At 47.9% G+C, this 17,492-nt stretch overlaps 1 protein-coding gene across 1 annotated transcript in view; it reads left to right on the forward strand.

The window, feature by feature from the left end:
- The first annotated feature begins 2,294 nt into the window (after positions 1–2,294).
- Positions 2,295–17,492, forward strand: part of PARVB (parvin beta) — a 51,741-nt gene continuing 36,543 nt past the window's right edge. The window contains exon 1 of the mRNA XM_057385503.1: positions 2,295–2,611. Within this exon, the coding sequence (XP_057241486.1) occupies positions 2,497–2,611 (115 nt within the window). The 5' untranslated portion in view covers positions 2,295–2,496. The remainder of the gene's footprint in view (positions 2,612–17,492) is intronic.

The raw sequence follows: 17,492 nt of genomic DNA on the forward strand, positions 1-17,492 counted from the left end.
GCTGCAGAGGGCTGGTATCTCATTTGTTATGGAAGGTTTAAACCAYGTAGCTGGGCTTCCTCTGAGCTGCAGGCCACTGAGCTGGTGCACCAGCAGCTGCTGTGTCCCTGTTAGTGGCCATTAGCCTTAAATCACTGCACCTAAACACTGATCAAAGCAGTGTGGAAGCTCTTCATTTCCTGTTTAAAAGAGCCCTATTTGAACCACTGTGATGTGTCTTAAAAAGGCTCCAGGTTTTAGGTTGCTGTTTTTGAAGTGTAATTTGCCTTTCTGTTGCCATGGGCTCTCTCTTGTGCCAAACAAGCCCGCCTCCTTTTTCTTTGCAATAGGCCRAATGCTTTTCTACTTAGCTAAAAATTGAAACATTTCTTTATAAACATATCGGACATCAAAGTCAGAAGTGAATAGATCTATCTATGTGACTTCATTTTAATTATTAAAAGGCACTTGCTTTTAAGTGGTTACATCTTGAGTGCTCTACTGGAGTCAGTGAAGTTTTATTTGCAATTTGGACTGTGTGTGTAAACTGTTAACCAGTTTGTTTTCTTGCACAGAGTTTGTACTCACATATTTTCTGATTGCAATTTCATTAAAAAAATCCGGTATGAGTACTGATCGATTTGTATGGTGCTTTTTCCCCAGGGGTTGGATAAAATGCTTTTTCCATGCTGCCTTAAAGCTAAATATAATCTAGGACTTCAGTATGCATTTTGTGAAATGAAAATATCCACTCTGCTAGTCCTGTTGCAGATCAACATTTATGTGTGGGTTTTGTATGAATTCAGGTTATTGATGAACTAAAAATGAAGCTTGCACTTGTAAAATGTCTCATGTGGCTTTTGCCAGGAGAATGCAGTCGACATCCTTGCTAATTATTTAATTTTGCAAAGTGGTTTTGTGACTGGTATTGATCTCACCCCTGGTAAATTCTCATTTGCAATCAAAATCCTTTGCTATGGGCAACACACTCTTGTTGCAGGAACTGGAATTTGTTCTTCTAAAGAAGCAGTTTCAATAAAGTCCAGAGAAGTCTGCACTGCCATTCGAAAGAGTCTTTCCAGCCTGGTCATGTGTGCCCTCCACTTCCCTCCTGCTGGTACTTGCCCGTGGGTGACTTTGTGCTCAGTCACACCAGAAAGCTTGAGCTGGGTGATTTGGGGTTTTATCTGTTGGGTTGAGTTTTTCTTTTAGTTGCCAAAGTGACTGTAGAAAAGCAACGAGCAGCTGGAGCTGAGGCAGAAGAGTGGGTCTTCATGACAGAGGGGATTAGCTCGGGATAAATCTCTAGTGAAACTACACACTCAGAAGTATCTCTGCTGTGTTCTGCTCTGGATGTGTCCTTCAGTGTCGCTTCTGTGTCAGGTCAAGCCTGCAAATGTGTCCCATAAGCTGGGTGTGCAGATCCTGAGCCAAGCTGTGCTGCTTTGAATGCGGTTCTTTGTTGGGGCAAAGGCTGCTGACGGGGAAGCTGCTCGCAGAAGCACAGCCAAAGGTTGTGCGTGACTTCAGGGACCCAGCAGTCCCGTTAAAATCAATGGGACCACTTCAGGGGCTTAAACAGAATCAAAGCCTAACACTATAAACTCCTTAAGACCTGTTTTTAGCATGTATTCTACAAACTCCTAATCATGCTCCCGGCTGCTGTAAGAAATGATAAGCAGTAAATTCTCTCTGCGGGATCACAACCAAGTTTGTTTTGGGCCATCTCTGAGCACACGCACCGCGCTGATGGCAGCAGCAGTGCTGGGACACCTGGGAGGTGGTGGCTTGGCAGAGTCTACGGCCCCCTTCTCGATCTTCCCACACCTGACCGGCAACGTGCCAGGAGGAGAAAGGCAGGCTAGTCTGACGGAAGGGGCACAGGGCTGCAAAATTAGGAGGCACATTTGAATGTAGCCAGCAAGGAATAATTGCCGTGCCCTGACAAACGGCACATGCTGAGCCTTTGCCCTCAGTTGTGTCCACTCGTTGCAAAATGTGTAATATATGCAACTGTTCCTAAGGAAGGAGGTTCTTCCATGTTTGATCTTTATATACTTTCAAGCCTAACCCCACTCTGGTCTGGCTGTGGTGGGACCGGGGGCGTTGTTTTGCTGCAATGCTCYTTACCCACTTTTGTTGCACCCTCGTGGGTCCGGCGCACCCGGTGCCCTGGAGGAGGGGCTCGCCCGCCTGGCCGCAGGTGATGCTCGGGTGGGGTCGGGCAGCTCCCCGTGCTCGGTGCCCGCCCCCGGCCCCCCGGGGCTGTCCGAGGCTCGTCCCATCCCCGCCTCCCGCGGACTTCCCGGCCGTGGCAGGGCGCTGTGGCCGCGGCGGCTCTCAGCCCGCCCCCAGTCCTGCGAGCGGCTCYGAGCGCGCACCGCGGGCTGGCCCCGCTCGCTCGGGCGAGTGATTCCCCGCTCCCGGAGTTCATTGGGCTCCGCGGGACCCGCAGCACCACCTGTGAACATCGGGCAGGGCCGGGCGGGTTGTCCCGGCGAGTCCCCGGCAGAGCCCATGTCCGCCGCGCCCCTCCGCTCCCCGACGCTGCGGCCGCACAGGATGAAGAAAGAGGAGTCGTTCCTGGGCAAGCTCGGGGGGACCCTGGCCAGGAAGAAGAAAGCCAAGGAGGGTGAGTTCGCCGGCGCGGAGGGAAGGAAGGAATGTGCTCGGAGCCGGCGTGGCTTGCGGCAGCTCCGCCGACTCGTTCCGCCCCATCCCATCCCGTCCCGTCCCAGCGGTGGAGCCCCGGAGCCGCGCTTTGTTCGGCGGCCCCGCCGAGGGGCCGTGCCCGCCCTTCGCCCCCGGGAGCCGCAGCCCCGCAGGGCCGGGGATCGCCTGCATCTGCATGGCCTGGGCGGCTGGAGCGATGTGGGACACTGGAATGATGGGGGTCGGCTGGAGCCATGGGGCTGGATGGAGCCATGGGGCTGGATGGAGCCATGGGGCTGGATGGAGCCATGGGGGCGGCTGGCAGCGATGGGGGGCAGACTGGAGCAATGGGGGCCGGACATCTGCCCCTGTCTCACGTCTGGGAAGGTAACCCCAGAAGTCGCTTCATGCTATGAAATATATCTGTGGTGGCCAAGGAGTCTGTGGGTATCATTGCTTCGTGGACTGAGAGTTGAGGAAGCCATGAGGGAACAACTAAATCCACCCATGTTTCATTCCAGGTCCGCTTCATCCATAGGTATTATGTAGGTGTAGGTATTTTGCCCAGAGTGGTTTTCATAACCAGTTATATCCATCYAACCCACTACACTCTCAAAGATCCCACAGGGCCACACGTACACAAGCATGTCCATACGGGTTGTCACTGCTGGCGCCAGGTGGAGGTGCCTTCATTGCAGAGAGCCTGGAGAAGTTCAGCAGCCTGAGCCCAAGGGACCAGCACCCTCATCGGGAGGCTCAGCACCCTCATCGGGAGGCTCAGCACCCTCATCGGGGGGCTCAGCACCCTCATCAGTGGGCTCATGGCCCGTTGTGCCCCGACCCGAAAGGCACAGCCTTTGTCGTGGATAGCTGTGAGGTGTCCTTGGAGCTGCCAGCCTTCGCCAGGGGCTGTGTGCAGATAGCACCATTTGCTTCCAKCTGCGTGACTTCAGTGGTGCTGCTGTAGATAGGGAGGTGTCCCACTGCCACCTTTGATAAAGCTGGYCCAGTCCCGAATACGCCGTGTGCCCTTCCTCTGAACGCAGTGTCTTCTGGGGATGGTGTGTGCTCTTCTCTGCGGCTTCCCCGACTCACCAGTGCTGGTTTCTGTGGAGAAACTCTTCCTCTCACTTACCCCCAGACTCCTGGCATCTGACAGCAGGAAATCTGTGTCCTCACCTTATGGCTTAATGCAGTTGTGACTTTGTGGCTGGTTAAAACTGACATGGGTTTTGTTCTAGTGCCCGATGTGTGTAGGGTAGGGATATAGTTCAAGTTTCAACTTCCTTTCAGCTGGCTGTGGAGCACGTTTTGCCCATATTGAGTATATGAATTGCCAGCACCATTTAGAAGGCAGGTTTTTAATACTGAAAAATACAATATTAGGCCTTGAAACCTGGTGATTCAGTGAAATCATTTCCCTTTCCTTCTGCTGGTTCTTTTGCTGTGGCTTACTGGTATTTCCTTTATTATCTATTTTTAATCAAATTTCCCTTATGTGCTTCTACTGAGGAGCAGCAGAAGCAGTTGTGCCTTCCTGAGATTATCTCATTYGCTTCTGAAGGACGATGGTGTAAAAAAAAAATAATCTCCAGCAGGGCTGCCAAGCACGTGCTCCCAAAAAGTRCATGTCAAAGGCAGTTTCTAAGCTCAGACAGGTTGGCAGCTTCCCTTCCTAGGCATTTCAGCATTGCCGGGCCATGTTCTCGAGGTGACCACTTTGAGCAGGGGCCACCCGCGGGTTTTGCTGTGTTTGCCTTTGGTTTTACCTTCTTGTGTGGCCACGGCTCCTCTTGGCAAGGGAAGGGCCTSTTGGTTACCGTGCCTGGTACTTAGTGGGGAACCACACCAAAGCCTCATGGTCATGCTGCTGTCAGTGCCATGGGGAGGAAACTGCAGTGTGAGGCACAGCGTCTTGTGCGAGCATCTCTTCCAGCTGGGAATGGRATTGTTCCAGACTGGTGGGTGTGACATTCCCTGGTGCTTCAGGCGGCTGAGCCCCTTTGTTGTGAAGGGAAATGGCTTTTTTTCCCTTTGAGGAGCAGCTCTCCAGTGGAGGATGTCCCAGCCGTGGCTGTGCAAGGGGAGGAGGCCAGGAATAAGAGTGATGACCTGGGGGATCTGCACCAGGGGGAGAAARGCTGGAAAATGACTTGTGGTAGGACCTGGGCAGCCTCAGGAGCAAATTTCAGGGCTAGGAATGACGGGTTTTTTATGTGAGTGTGGAGCAGAAGTAAACTGGAAGCTCATCTGAGTGGTGTTCCTTGAATGAGTTGCTAGACCCTAYAGGAGCCACGTGGCCAGCGCTTCCCCATGTGCTCAGCCCTTGGGAATTGCCGGCCTCCCTCCAGGTTTCTGCTGGTTTTACCTGAGGGGACCAGCAGAGGTCAGAACGATCTTCCCAAAGTAAATCCTGCCCTCTCCAYTGCAAATGGGAATGCTGGCTGCTCGTTTGCCACAGCCTGAAATCATCCTTGCCTCCTCTGCCTCCCGTCAGCACCAAAAGCTCCAGCCCAAGCGCTCTTTATATGTTCTGCTTGCTCTCACTGCCTTTGTATTGCAGTCACATTGTGACCTTTGACAGGGTCTGTGTGAGAGCTAAAATCCACTTATATCAATCCTTTTCCTTTTTRTGCACAACTTCTGAGCCATGCAGCTCAAAGCTCCTTGTAATTAGACTGAAAAAGTTTTAATTTGTCTGACGTGGTTTTCATTTCTTTAATCGCAGGTAGCAGCCGTGTCATATGTATGGCTGCCAACTTATGAGCATTTAAATTTAATTTTTTTTTTTTTGTGTGTGTGGGGGGGCTAATTACTTCATAGCATGATGCAGTGTAGTTTTGGTGAGGCTCTAGTGGCAGAGGAGAGTTCTTTAGGGTCAGGGTGGCCAATGTGAGCTCCTGCCAGGAGGGTGAGTGAGGTTTGTGGTAGTCTGGGGATGGTCGCTGTGGCAGTATTCAAACCCTGCTCAGCGTGCTAAACCCTGCCCTRCTTTAGCAGTGTGCTGTGACCCCCTGGCTTTTGGATGCTGCCAGGTGAGGTAGGGTTAAATTCTGGTCAAATTCATCAGTGTTTTTTGTCAATTTAGTCAAGTGCTGTACATTGCTTAACTGTGAATTTCTACCTCAGACCTCTGCTTTACACTGTTACACTTGATATGTTTCTGTAATTTCATGGCTGAACAGACTTTTTAGGTGGCCCTGACTCAAGAGAAGGAGCAGCTTTTGGGGAAGCTGTTTTTAGCCTGGTTTCCTATGGAAGYCTAGTGAGTGATCTCACTGTCTGTTTGGCTCCTCCCTTCCTCTTCCTTCCCAGGAATATTTTTAACCCCTAGTTTGGGTAAAAATGCCCCAGAAAGAAAAGTCTTGCTGATTATTAATGCCYGCAGGTTGTATCCAAATGGGTCACCAGTGAGTGTAGGAATGCCTTTGCAGTGGGCAAACTGGCAAATGAGCTCAACCTGACCATGCTACTACTGGAGAGCCCACAGGGGAGGGATTTGGCCAGAGAAAGGACAGGAAAGGCACAGGAGAGAGCACTGCATGGAGGGAGATGAGTGTCCCTGATCTCACAATYAGTCATGACGCACATCCCTAAAAAGGGGGGTGTGTCAGTTCCCCTGCTCTGTGATTATTTGGTTTCCACTTCTCCCCCATTTAAGCTACGTGGAAATCTGCAGAAATCTAGGTTTGCCTGATGTTACTGTTCTATGGCTCCATCTTGGCGTGTCTGAAGTTTACATTAAGTACAAATWGCTCCCTGTGAGGGTGGTGAGGCCCTGGCACAGGTTGCMCAGAGAAGCTGTGGCTGCCCCATCCCTGGMAGTGTCCAAGGCCAGGTTGAACTGGGCTGGGAGCAACCTGTGATAGTGGAAGGTGTCCCTGCCCATGGCAGGGGGGTGGAATGAGATGGGCTTTAAGGTCTCTTCTAACCAGACTGTTCCATGATTCTGTGATTTTGGTCTTTCAAGTTGTGCCACCTGTTAAGAAGCTCAAAAATCCTCTTGGAATACCCTAGAAAACTATTGGGATGGTGGGTGCTGGCAGGGCCCATAGAGGATGCAGTTTTTAAGCCAGATGATTCCTTAGCTTCTTTTCAGACTTYGTAAATAATACTGTTTCAGGTAGTGCTGCATTTCACCTTCATCTGCAAAAGGAAATGGAAAAAATCTGCACTCTCCTGTCTGTCAGAGTGACTATATTGTACTGGCCTAAAGGAGAGGGTTTGCTGTGAGCTTCACTGCCAGGCTGCTTGCAAAGCTTTGTTTTCTTTTCYTTCTAACACATCTTAAAGACCTCGGCAGCAGGTGTTTGGCTAAATGAGATTTCTACTGTTGTGTCTGTGTATAGCCTATATGAAAGAGTCAGTGAGTAAATAGACCAGACTCTGTTGCTTAACATTACGTGCCAGTGACAGGACTGAGGGTAGATGTAGGGTGAGAAAACTGCTCCAGAAAAATGCCATTTATTTGTGCCTGATGAAATCAGTAGGAGAGGGGAACAAAGGAGAGAGAGAGAGYGATGCTGCAGAAGGCAGGATTATTGCAATAGGAGCTGAACAAAGGTAAAGTTTTGTGCACATCAAGGGAGGCTAAAGTGCCATTCTTGGGATCTGTGTCTTGGTGTTACAGTGAGGTGTGGTGGCTGCACAAAGTTCCCTGTTGCAGTTGCTGCAGGCACACCAGGTTGGGAGATGGCTTGGTACATGTGCATCTCACTAAATAGCAAGGTTCTTCTCTCAGAGAAGGATGGTAGGTCTCACTTCCTGAGACCTCSTGTAGGTGGATGGTGAAGAGATGGTTTGTGTAAGGTTATCTGGCAAGGCCATGACAAAGCCGGGGAAAGAATCCACGTATCTCTTGAGTTGTCTTTGTCCTTAGGCAAAGGTGCTCATACTCTTGTTTCCTGAGCTCTACACATGCTAAAACCCATCTCAATATTGTTCAATTGGGACTTCTTTTACTGACTGCTTCACTTTGGCTTTCTGGAGGGAAGAACATGGGAAATAAGCTCAGCAGCAGAATCAAATTGGAGGAGAGTTCGTGACAAATCTGTCTCTTGCAGATCCTTAATGTGCAGCCTGAGATTAGCTTCAGCTGGTTGCTTCTTTCTGGTTCCTACCTGGCACTCAGTATATTTGTAGGTCTCCTTCATTTAATGGCAGGTCTCACCCCCTTCTTTAATTTGCTTTCCACACTCATAGGATGTGGCAGTGGAATTTTAGGCAGATGGAGAGACAAATACAAGATATGTAGGGTCTGATTCTATGGTCCTGGTTCATAACAGTGCATTTGCTGCAGACTGAGAGGATACTTGGCTGGAGAAGAGTGTCTGTGCATTGGGGTGTGCTTCTGCAATACCCCAGTAGAAGATGAGATGAGTGCTGGTTAAATGGAATTACTTGCTCTTTAAGAAAGGAATTTGCATGTAGTTATACTGAAGCTACATACTGTTCCAGATATGTGTGTATATATAGAAAGTCTGTGCAAACATATKCAGATTCATATTTCAAGTTCAATTTATTATCCTTTCTACCACTAATTTAAACACATCTAAATTTCCAGTTGGAACCTGTGTAGCCTAATGGCTGTTTCTCCTGTAGGGCTCAGGCCTGACTAAAGCTGRTTTCAGTACTGGTAGGGCAGTGCTTGTTTGGGTTCTGACTCTGTTCTGTTCTGGCAAAAGCTGGGAATATCRTTTGTGTCAATGTCTCAAATGAAATGAACTTTACATGCACAGGAATCGTGCTTTTAACAGTGTCATAAACCCCATGTTTCTTCTGCTGTAGCTGCACCTAGGCTAGGGTGGTTCATGCTGTGCAGCTTGAGGCACGGTCTCCTGGTGAGGCAAGAGAGTTTGGAGTTAAAGCTCTAAGTTTTCTTCCAGACAGGATGCAGCAAGACATGCAAAATAGCTCCGTAGCTCTTCAGTAGTGCGTTGAAGAAATGCCTTGCCTTCCTTCGAGGAAAACTCATTTAACAGTAATTTTATTTCCTGAGCTGCAATTAAAAAAATAAGATTCATTGTAAGAATCTTTTTAAGTTCATCATAAAACCTTAGCAAGGTGGTTATCAAGATTTCCAATTGTTCAAAACCAGATTTACAATCCTTTTCTGCTTAAAGTCTACCCTTGTTTCAAAGCAATTGTTCAATGATACCCGTTCTATTTTTTTCTAAATTTATTAATTGCAACAGCTTGAGGGAGACTTTCAGAAAGGGGCATCTGGCTGTTTCGTGTTGCCAGGACTGTGTGGATGAACCCTGTGAGACTGATATATGGAGAGCTGCATATGGACTGGATGGGGATGGGGGGAGCTGCAAAGCCACAATGCATGGAAAGCCTSTGTGAATTAGGGACTCTGGATCTCAGTGGTGACTGCAGACACATCAGGCTGCCTTGTGCCRTGCATTGTCATAAATACATTGATCATGCTGATCATGTGCTTGTGTCTGTAAGAGCTGTGATGTTTAGATCACTTCGTTAATGTACCTACATCCTACTGATCTGCACATCRGCAGTCGGGAAGCACAGAGGGTTGAGCACAGTTGTGCATTACAGTGCTAAATGCCTTTTTATGTACTTTGAGAACTGTTACAGGCCAGCTGATCTGGAAACAGATGAAGCCAGTGGGGTTTTGCAATGCACTGCTCTGAGCTTTGGATTGTACTTTGATGTTGGGAGATTTGGAAGATTAGCTGGCAAGCTTTTTTCATTGCAAAAGCATGTCAGAACAACTTGCTGCTGAGGGAACCAGGCTTATGTGGTCTGAGACAAACCCAGGGCAAGGCAGAGTCTGCTGGTTGCAGGAACTGGTGTTCCAGTTGGAAGGAACTTTGCTGTTCAGCTGGAAGGAACTCATCTGTGTGTACCTTGTGCACACAAGTGTCATGGTCACAGCTGAGGAGATTCACGTTTGTGGCTGTGAAAGCCCAGCARAGCTGCTACCTCAGAGCTGCCCATGTGGGATTTGGATGCCAAATTGCAGTCAGTTTTCAAAGAGAGCCAGTCAAGCGTGCCAATCTCTTAAGCATCACTAGAAATCTCAGCCTGCAAGATTGCTGAGGCTGTCTCTGTCAGAGTCCCTGGGATGTGATGTCTCRAAGGGGACATGTGACCACACAGAGACACTGACATATATCATAAGGAGGAGTTTTCTGCCTCATCTGTAACATCATTGGTTTGTGATTCTAAACCATGAGTTATGTGTGTGCAAACCCTGTTTGCCTTTGTTTGCAGGCACAGCACAGAGGGGAAGTGGGAACAGAARTCTCTGAGTTGTGCAGGTAACAGGCCAGTGGCCACGTGATCGCTCCAGGGTGAAGCATCTTGTGCTCAGGTATACATTATCTAATTTGTGCTCTTCTGATGGCCAAGTAGAAAGCTGCAACCTGAAATTTGTGACTTTCATTGTGTGTGTCTGGTATGGCTGGAAAAGTATGATGGAAAACACGTGGTGTCAGCCTTTTGTAATTTGAATCYGGTTGAGTCTTGCTCTGAAAACCAGATGTGGAGAGAACATGCACACCTGGCAGCACGTACTGCGAGCAGTGAGGTTTGTATTATCTGGGCTCTTAAATCACTGTCACTTCCTCCTGGAGGAACAATGTGGCTCCTAATTGTAAATCCTGTATGCTGATTTGTTTCCATGCACTCTCTGCAGATCCCTCTCTAGAGGCCTTAGGCTGAGAGGGAAGGCCATGGCATGGAATTCTGGTTTTGGCTTTGCTGGTGGTGAACAAATTGGGAGTACAGCTTTGCCTCTCGCTGATAGTTTCTCCAGGTCAGAAAAGGTTTCCTTGTAATCCACAAAACCTGTCTGGTGATCAGATGTAGACTTTCATAAAACTCTTTTCAATGTGTGCTGCATTTCAGTTACAAAAGAAGCAAACTGTTCTGGCTCCTGGAATCCCAGTTCCTTCTTTAGTACTTTTATTGTGTGGTTGAATCATAATGAAATCCACTGAAAAAAAGAAATAGTGTATTTTCCATTATAGCTGCTGTATGGCATTACTGCTAATTTTTAATTAGCTGTGGGATGGTTACATACACAGTTTATTTGGAGTAAGGAAGGAGACTGAGAACTGGATGAGGAGATGTCTGTATGGAGACATGGTGTCTTTTTTAGATTCTTTAAATAGAAAAATGTGTAATCCTCAGAAAGTGTCTTTCCACTAGGTCTATTTGGCAGATGCATGCATTTGTGCTATTAAACAGATGCAGGCACTTCTGTAATTTTTAAAATAGTGTTGTTTACTCTCTGGCTTGCCTAGTCCAGCAGATGGATCCGGAGGCTTTGCCAAACTGACAAGATTTCCTTCAAAAATGGTAGGAGGAAGTACCAGCTTGCACTTTCCACTTAACAGTCTCCCCCAGGAATAGGGTTACAAAATTGTACCTTGGGATTTCTGTGTGCCTTCTTCCCTGTATATGGCTCACAGTATTGTTACAGTGAACTGGTTCCAGTGAAAAATCAGGCATGGTAATGCTATAGAATTTGGTCTGGCAAGAATYCTGATGTTCTACTTGGAATCCTAGAGTTGTTGAAGTTGCAAAAGACCATTGAGTGCAGTTGTTCCCCCAGCACTGCCAAGTCCATCCCTAAAACATGTCCCCAGGTGCYGTATATACAAGTCTTCTAAGTACCTCCAGAAATGATGACCCAAACACTGCCCTGGGGAGCCTGTTCCAGTAYTTGGCAGCCCTTTCAATGAAGACATTTTTCCTCCTTTCCAACCTGAACCTCTTCTGGAACAACCTGAGGCTATTTGCTTTTTGTTTGATCATTTGTTCCCTGGGAGCAGAGCCTGACCCCCAACTGGCCCCTTCCTCCTGTCAGGGAGTTGTGCAGAGCCAGAAGGTCCCCCCTGAGCCTCCTTTTCTCCAGGCTGAGCCCCCTCAGCTCCCTCAGCCCCTTCTGGTGCTCCAGACCCTTCCCCAGCTCCGTTCCCTTCTCTGGACATGCTCCAGCCCCTCAATGTCCATCTGGCAGTGAAGGGCCCAGAACTGGACACAGGATTTGAGGTGTGGCCTCAGCAGTGCCCAGCACAGGGGACAGTCACTGCCCTGGCCCTGCTGCCACCCCATGGCTGGCACAGCCCAGGTGCCATTGGCCTCTTGCCCCCCTGGGCACAGCTGGGCTCAGTCCAGCCACTGTCCCCAGCYCCCCAGGGCCTTTCCCAGCTTTCCAGATTTGCCAGCTCCAGCCAGCTGCGGTCTCCCCATTTAGCCAGGTCTGTGTAAATGATGGAAAGTTGCTCAGAGGGTGCTCCCACCAGCTCACTCAGCCCCTTGGATCCCATCCAGCCCCACAGATATTGCTGTGTCTCAGTGGWGTAGCAGTCACTGACCATTWCCCCCTGGATTATGGGGCTCCATTTTGCCCCCTGTCCTTGTCCTCCAGCTCAGGGGCTGGGTAYAATGAGAACAACCATTCTGATTGTTAAAGACTGACACAGGGAAGGCACTGAGTACATCACCCTTTTCCTCAGCCTTTTTCATTATGTGTCCCCATTGCATCCAATAAAAGGCAGAGATTTTCYTTGGTGCTCCTTTTGCTGCAGATGSRTTTACAGAAACATGTTTTTATTATCCTTTATGGCAGTAACCAGATTAGGTTCTAGTTGGGCTCTGGCCCTTCTAATTTTCTCCCTGCATAACCTCATGACATCCTTGTAGTCCTCCTGAGTTGCCTGCCCTTCTTCAAAGGTGATAAACTCTTTTTTTTTTTTCCTGACTTCCAGCCAAAGCTCTGGAAGTCAGGAAAACGAGCCAGGCTCGTTTTCCCTGCCAGCTTGTCTTTTGGCATATGGATGTGGCCTGGTGCGGTGCCTTGAAGGTTTCCCTCCTGAAGAATATCYAGCCTTCCTGGACCCTGTTGCCTTTGAGAGCTGCCTCCCAAGGGACTCTATTAACCAGTCACCTGAGCAGGCCAGTCTGCCCTTTGGAATGGGTTTGTTGACCCTCTCCCTGTACTTCTCCAAGAGTCAAAACCCCATCATTTCATCCTCAGTTTGCCCAAGAGAGTCTCTGACCACCACATCTCCCACAAGTGCAGCTGGGTCCCTTCCCTGGCTGCCTCGCTGGTCAGCTGTGCCGGGCACTTCCCTTCCACACCCTGCAGGACCCTCCAGGACTGCCTCCTGTCTGCTGTGCTGTGTTCATCTGGTCATGTGCAGACCCCCAGTGATGGTGAGAGTTCTCCCAGAGGTGTGCAGAATATCTCATGTGCCTCTTTCCTGGCTGAATGGTCTCCAGCAGATTCCAGCAGGATCTCTGCCATGCTGGCCTGGTTTTCACCCGTGATCACTCAAGCCCGTTGTCATCATYGTTAAGGTCTGGACCACCAACACCCTCCCTCACATGCAGGGCTGCCCCACCACCTCTCCTTCCTTGTCTGTCCCTTTGGAAGAGTTTGCAGCCTCCAGGAGTGTCATCCCACCATGTTTCCATGTGGACAGCTCTCACAGTTTTCTTGCTGCCTTCCAGTACTGCGGTTTGCTGCCCACACTGTGTGTGTTGGGGTAGCTGCACTTCAGTGGGGCTGTTGATCCCTTTTTGGGGGAAGATGCCTCAGTTCCTCCATGGCCATTCTCAGGTGCTTCTGTGGTTTCTAACACATCAGCAGCTGTTGTGTCTTTGCTGTCCATCTCTTACCTCTGCTGGGATGGCAGATCASAGGCTCTCTCTGGCATTACTGTCCTCAGACATTGCTGAGCTGTCCCCAGGCTCATCTTCAGTGAGCCCAATTCTATCCCTCTCTCTCTGAGTCCTGCTAACTCCAGTGCAAGGATCCTTTTGTCCCTTTGAGACAAATGTACTTTATCTGTTCCCAGCAGGCTTTGTCTTAGGTAAACTGACCCATGATCAAAAAAATACAAAATTCCAGACCCTAACCGGAGTTGGAGCCAGGTATTGATCTTCTGGCTCTTCCTGTTAATTCCGTCATCGTTCTCTGCAACTGGAAGGRTAGGTAATTAATTAGGCAATTAAATAAGCATGTGTAATGGAGTCCTATCATTGGGAAACTGGATTTTAATTGCATTCAGGATGTCATGCTGCAAATGGTCCTTGCTGTGCCAGGAGCAGACCAGGTGTTCTGCCTGTAGAGCAGATCTGATGGTGTCTGCCACACAGAATGGTAGGGTTTGTTTTTGCATGTGCAAGGGAAGAAGCAGCTGTGACTGACCTTGCCTAATGCAGCAATAGCCCAGCTTCAACCTGAATTTTTTGTGTCCTTCCAAGGAATGTTCCTCTGATTCTCTTCTCTCAGTTTCTGAGTTTTTTGAGGATCCCTTGTCAGGGAAAGTGACAGGTGATAATGGGAAAATAAGAAGGACTGGCCTTGGTGTCTGCTTCCTGCTGTGCAGTTGAGRGAGAAAGTGATATATTTGTTTCCATATTTCTCTCTGGTTAAAGAAATTCTAACTTTCAGAGAATGATTTCTTCCTATAAATGGCATTAGGCATAGGTGCTGTACTACCCAGAATCTTGGTGGAAGGCATCCTCACTGGATTCTTTCATTTGCTGTTGATCCAGTAATCAGTAAGTGGTTTCTCTCTAAGACTACATTCAAAATACATTTTGAAGCTGTCTGAGCTGGGGAATTTCACATTTGTACTGAATGCTCAGGAGATGGACATTGTTGTTTCAGGTAGGTYGGGTAGTTTAGCATGTTGCAGTATAGCTGGCTGGATGATTCTGTTTTGGGAATGTGAAAGATTTCGTACTCATTGTAATCACTGACATCGAGAACAGATGCAAGAAAAGTGGGGAAAAGATCCTCCTGGCTGCCCCTGGACTGTGTGACATTTAAACATGGAAAGAATTAAGTCTGTCGATGAATGATTTATGAGCATGTGAATGCAACATTGTGCAGTGGAACTGCATCTCATCACAGATCTTTTAGTGGTTTTGCAATGAGATACTAGTAAGAGTGCAATATTTTTTCTGTCTTCTTTGTCTGTGTAATTTATTAGTAAGGAGAAAAGTGGGGATTCCACTGGGCTGCTGCTCTGGCTGCTTCTTTCATGAGGGTGAGTTGGAGAGGCTGGATAGTTAGAAAGCTGGTTTAGGACTGCCCTGTAACCAAGCTTCAAAGTCTTTAAGATGTCTAGGACCCCCGAGACACCACCTTTTCTAGCTCACAGGACCTGGAATTACCAGTGCAAAGGTTTTACAAGAGACCACAGAAAGCTAGAACCAGAACTCCTGTACAACTTTGGTGTGCTGACTCAGTCAATGAATGAAAACAGCTGCAGGTCTTTTTGGTACTTCATGAAATGTGATGTTTTCTTGTGCTTTTAACTTGTTTTGGTTTGATTCTTTGGTTGGCTTTGGTTTCATGATTGCTTTTTGATATTCCTTGGGGGCTGTGCTTGGGAGACTGGACTGAAATGTCACTTGAAGGGCTCCACTCTTTCAAAGTAGTCTTCAGCAGCTCCATTAGGAAGTGCAGGGGTCTATTTCGTGCATAAACTGGGCAGAGTTAAATATCTAAATTTCATGGCATCCACTGTCTTCACTCTACCTTCCCTTCATGGACTGGCTTTTATCCGACTGTGGACTATGAGTTCCAGATTTTACTGTGAGGTCTGTAGTGCTTTGCACTGAAGTGCTTGTCTTGACAGGCTCAAAGCACCAAGTAAAATAATTTCTCCCATGTGACGTRTCTGAAGACCATTGAGAAAATCCCCTTGTATTTTGCAGCATCTACTTACATAGGTCTTTTATCTGAGTTTTAATACACTGCTTTATTTCCCTGAGTGCAGGTGGGGCATGGGAAAGGTCGAGCTGGGCATGAGCAGCCTTTGGTATATGGTACATTGAAAACTGTGTGTTGAGTGTTTGGGTTAAARCATCTAGTTTGGAGCATGGCCTGTCCCCCCCACAGCTCCTGTGCTTGTTTGAATAGAAAAAGGGTATTTACTGGCAAACTCTCCATCTRTGTGTTGCAAATGTAGTTGCTCTGTGTAAGTGTTTTTCAGGGTTTTCCTTGTCTTTTAGGGTGACATTTGGGCAACTCCTTCAATTAGGCATGTGCACTCATTGTGGTCTGCAGAACCATTTATCTTGGCTTATTCTTCCTGTAGAATCATGTTGCACAAGCGAGATAGTTGCTTTTTTTGAAGCAGCCTCCTTTCCATTGCCCTGAAGTCTGTTTGTCAAGCTGTGTCTGTCAGCTGTGGAAGACGGTGCCTTTTTGTTMCTGCTCCCTGCCATCAGTGCCTTCAGAAGTGAGTCTGTTAATCTGTACTTCTCTTGACATGCTCCGAAGAACAAGCAGCATAAAACGTTCTCATATTTGTACAGTAGATTATTTTTGCTGGTGATGGTTACCTTTTCATGCCTTTGTGTGAAGGATATGGGGAGAGCAGGAAGCAGGTAAAACTGGCTTGGGYGGATAACTTAGGGGGTTCATTCTCATACCTACTTACAAATGAAGTGTCAAACCATGTGGAGGAGGTGGAAAGAAGTTGGTGGAGGAATGGAAAGCTGGTCACTTGTAAAATGTGCTAGCCTGAGCTGCAGTAGTGACTTTCTTGGAGCTGAGTGTTCTGCTGGATGAAGTTTAAGGGGTTAGATGTGTATGTGGGATCAGAGGTATTGCTTGTGAAGAGAAGGCAGTAAACTGCAGTGCTGTTTTCTCCCAGATTTCTTCATGGTGCAGAAGATGGGAGCTGAATGAATGGATTGGGTGTCTCTATTCCAGAGCTGTGCTGTTAGCTCTGCTTCTGACAGCCTCTGCTGTCTCTCTCTCTGTTTTACTGGATATGGATACATTAAGCAGTCAGTTAATGCTGGTTTCTAAAGTTGCGTCTGGCTGAAGGAATCTTGTTGGTATTTGGCATCTTATGGAAATCAGCCTGCTTCGTTTGGGACCTTGGCCTGAGTTCCTGGACATGGAGGTGCTGCTCCTTACCTGCTTGTGCCCCTCAGCTCTGCTTGCAGGAGTACACCAAAGCCTGAGAGAGCACCAAGGACTACAGCAGAAAACAGTATTTCATGGAGAAGGGGTGGCAGTAAATTTAAAATGCTTTGAAGCTTTTCTACTGGGRGCGGATACAAGCCACAAGTCTCCTTCAGTCCTTTCCTTTTCTTACCAGACTTTGTCTTTCTCTCTGTTCTCGTACACCAGTTTGGAGTCCATATTCCCCTTTCAGCTGGAAGTTGTTCTGGTGCTCATGCAGTATCGTTGGGAGAACATAATCCTCCACCATTACTCCATGGGAGGAAATGACCCTTTGGTGTGTTGGGAGGGAATTGTACCTGGGGAAGGCTGAGAAAATATGTTCCCCACATTTTCAAGTAGAACTTGTGTGCAGAGGGAGGAGTGTAGCTTTCCCTTGCTGCTTCTGGGATTCTCTCTCACTTCAGTTCTTGCCTGGCTTTTCACAGTCAAAAAACTTTGGGATTGAAGCAATCTGTGRAGGACAAAGCAAGCTCTGCAGCTGTGGTGCGTGTTATGTTTGTGTTTGGGAGAGCTGGGTAAGGGGTAGATGCTTTAGAGAGGAGTGTTGCTCCATTTCAGGCAGGGAGAACAAAATGACAGAACTTCTTTGCTGCTTGCTGCTTAAAACTGTACTTACACCTCTCAGGCATGAGGAAAGGTGATCAAATACATATGCCATTGTCAAAGCTGTGGGATTGCCACGGTAAGGGCGRTGCAGGGAGGCTGAAGCAGAGCTGGCTGGATGAGCAGGTCAGCATGTCTGCTCTGTATATTATTGGGTGTTCATCTGTTACCTGTGAAGTGTAACTTTACAAATACTTTAAAACACCATTCTTGTCTACACGCTTATTTCTGCAGGTTGGGATGAAGGGTTTTTTGTTTTTGGTGGGGTTTCTTTGCTTGTTTTTTAGGG

Source organism: Malurus melanocephalus, unplaced genomic scaffold (genome assembly GCF_030028575.1).
Source record: "Malurus melanocephalus ecotype Western Australia unplaced genomic scaffold, MMel_1.1 scaffold_16, whole genome shotgun sequence".
Lineage (NCBI taxonomy): Eukaryota > Metazoa > Chordata > Aves > Passeriformes > Maluridae > Malurus > Malurus melanocephalus.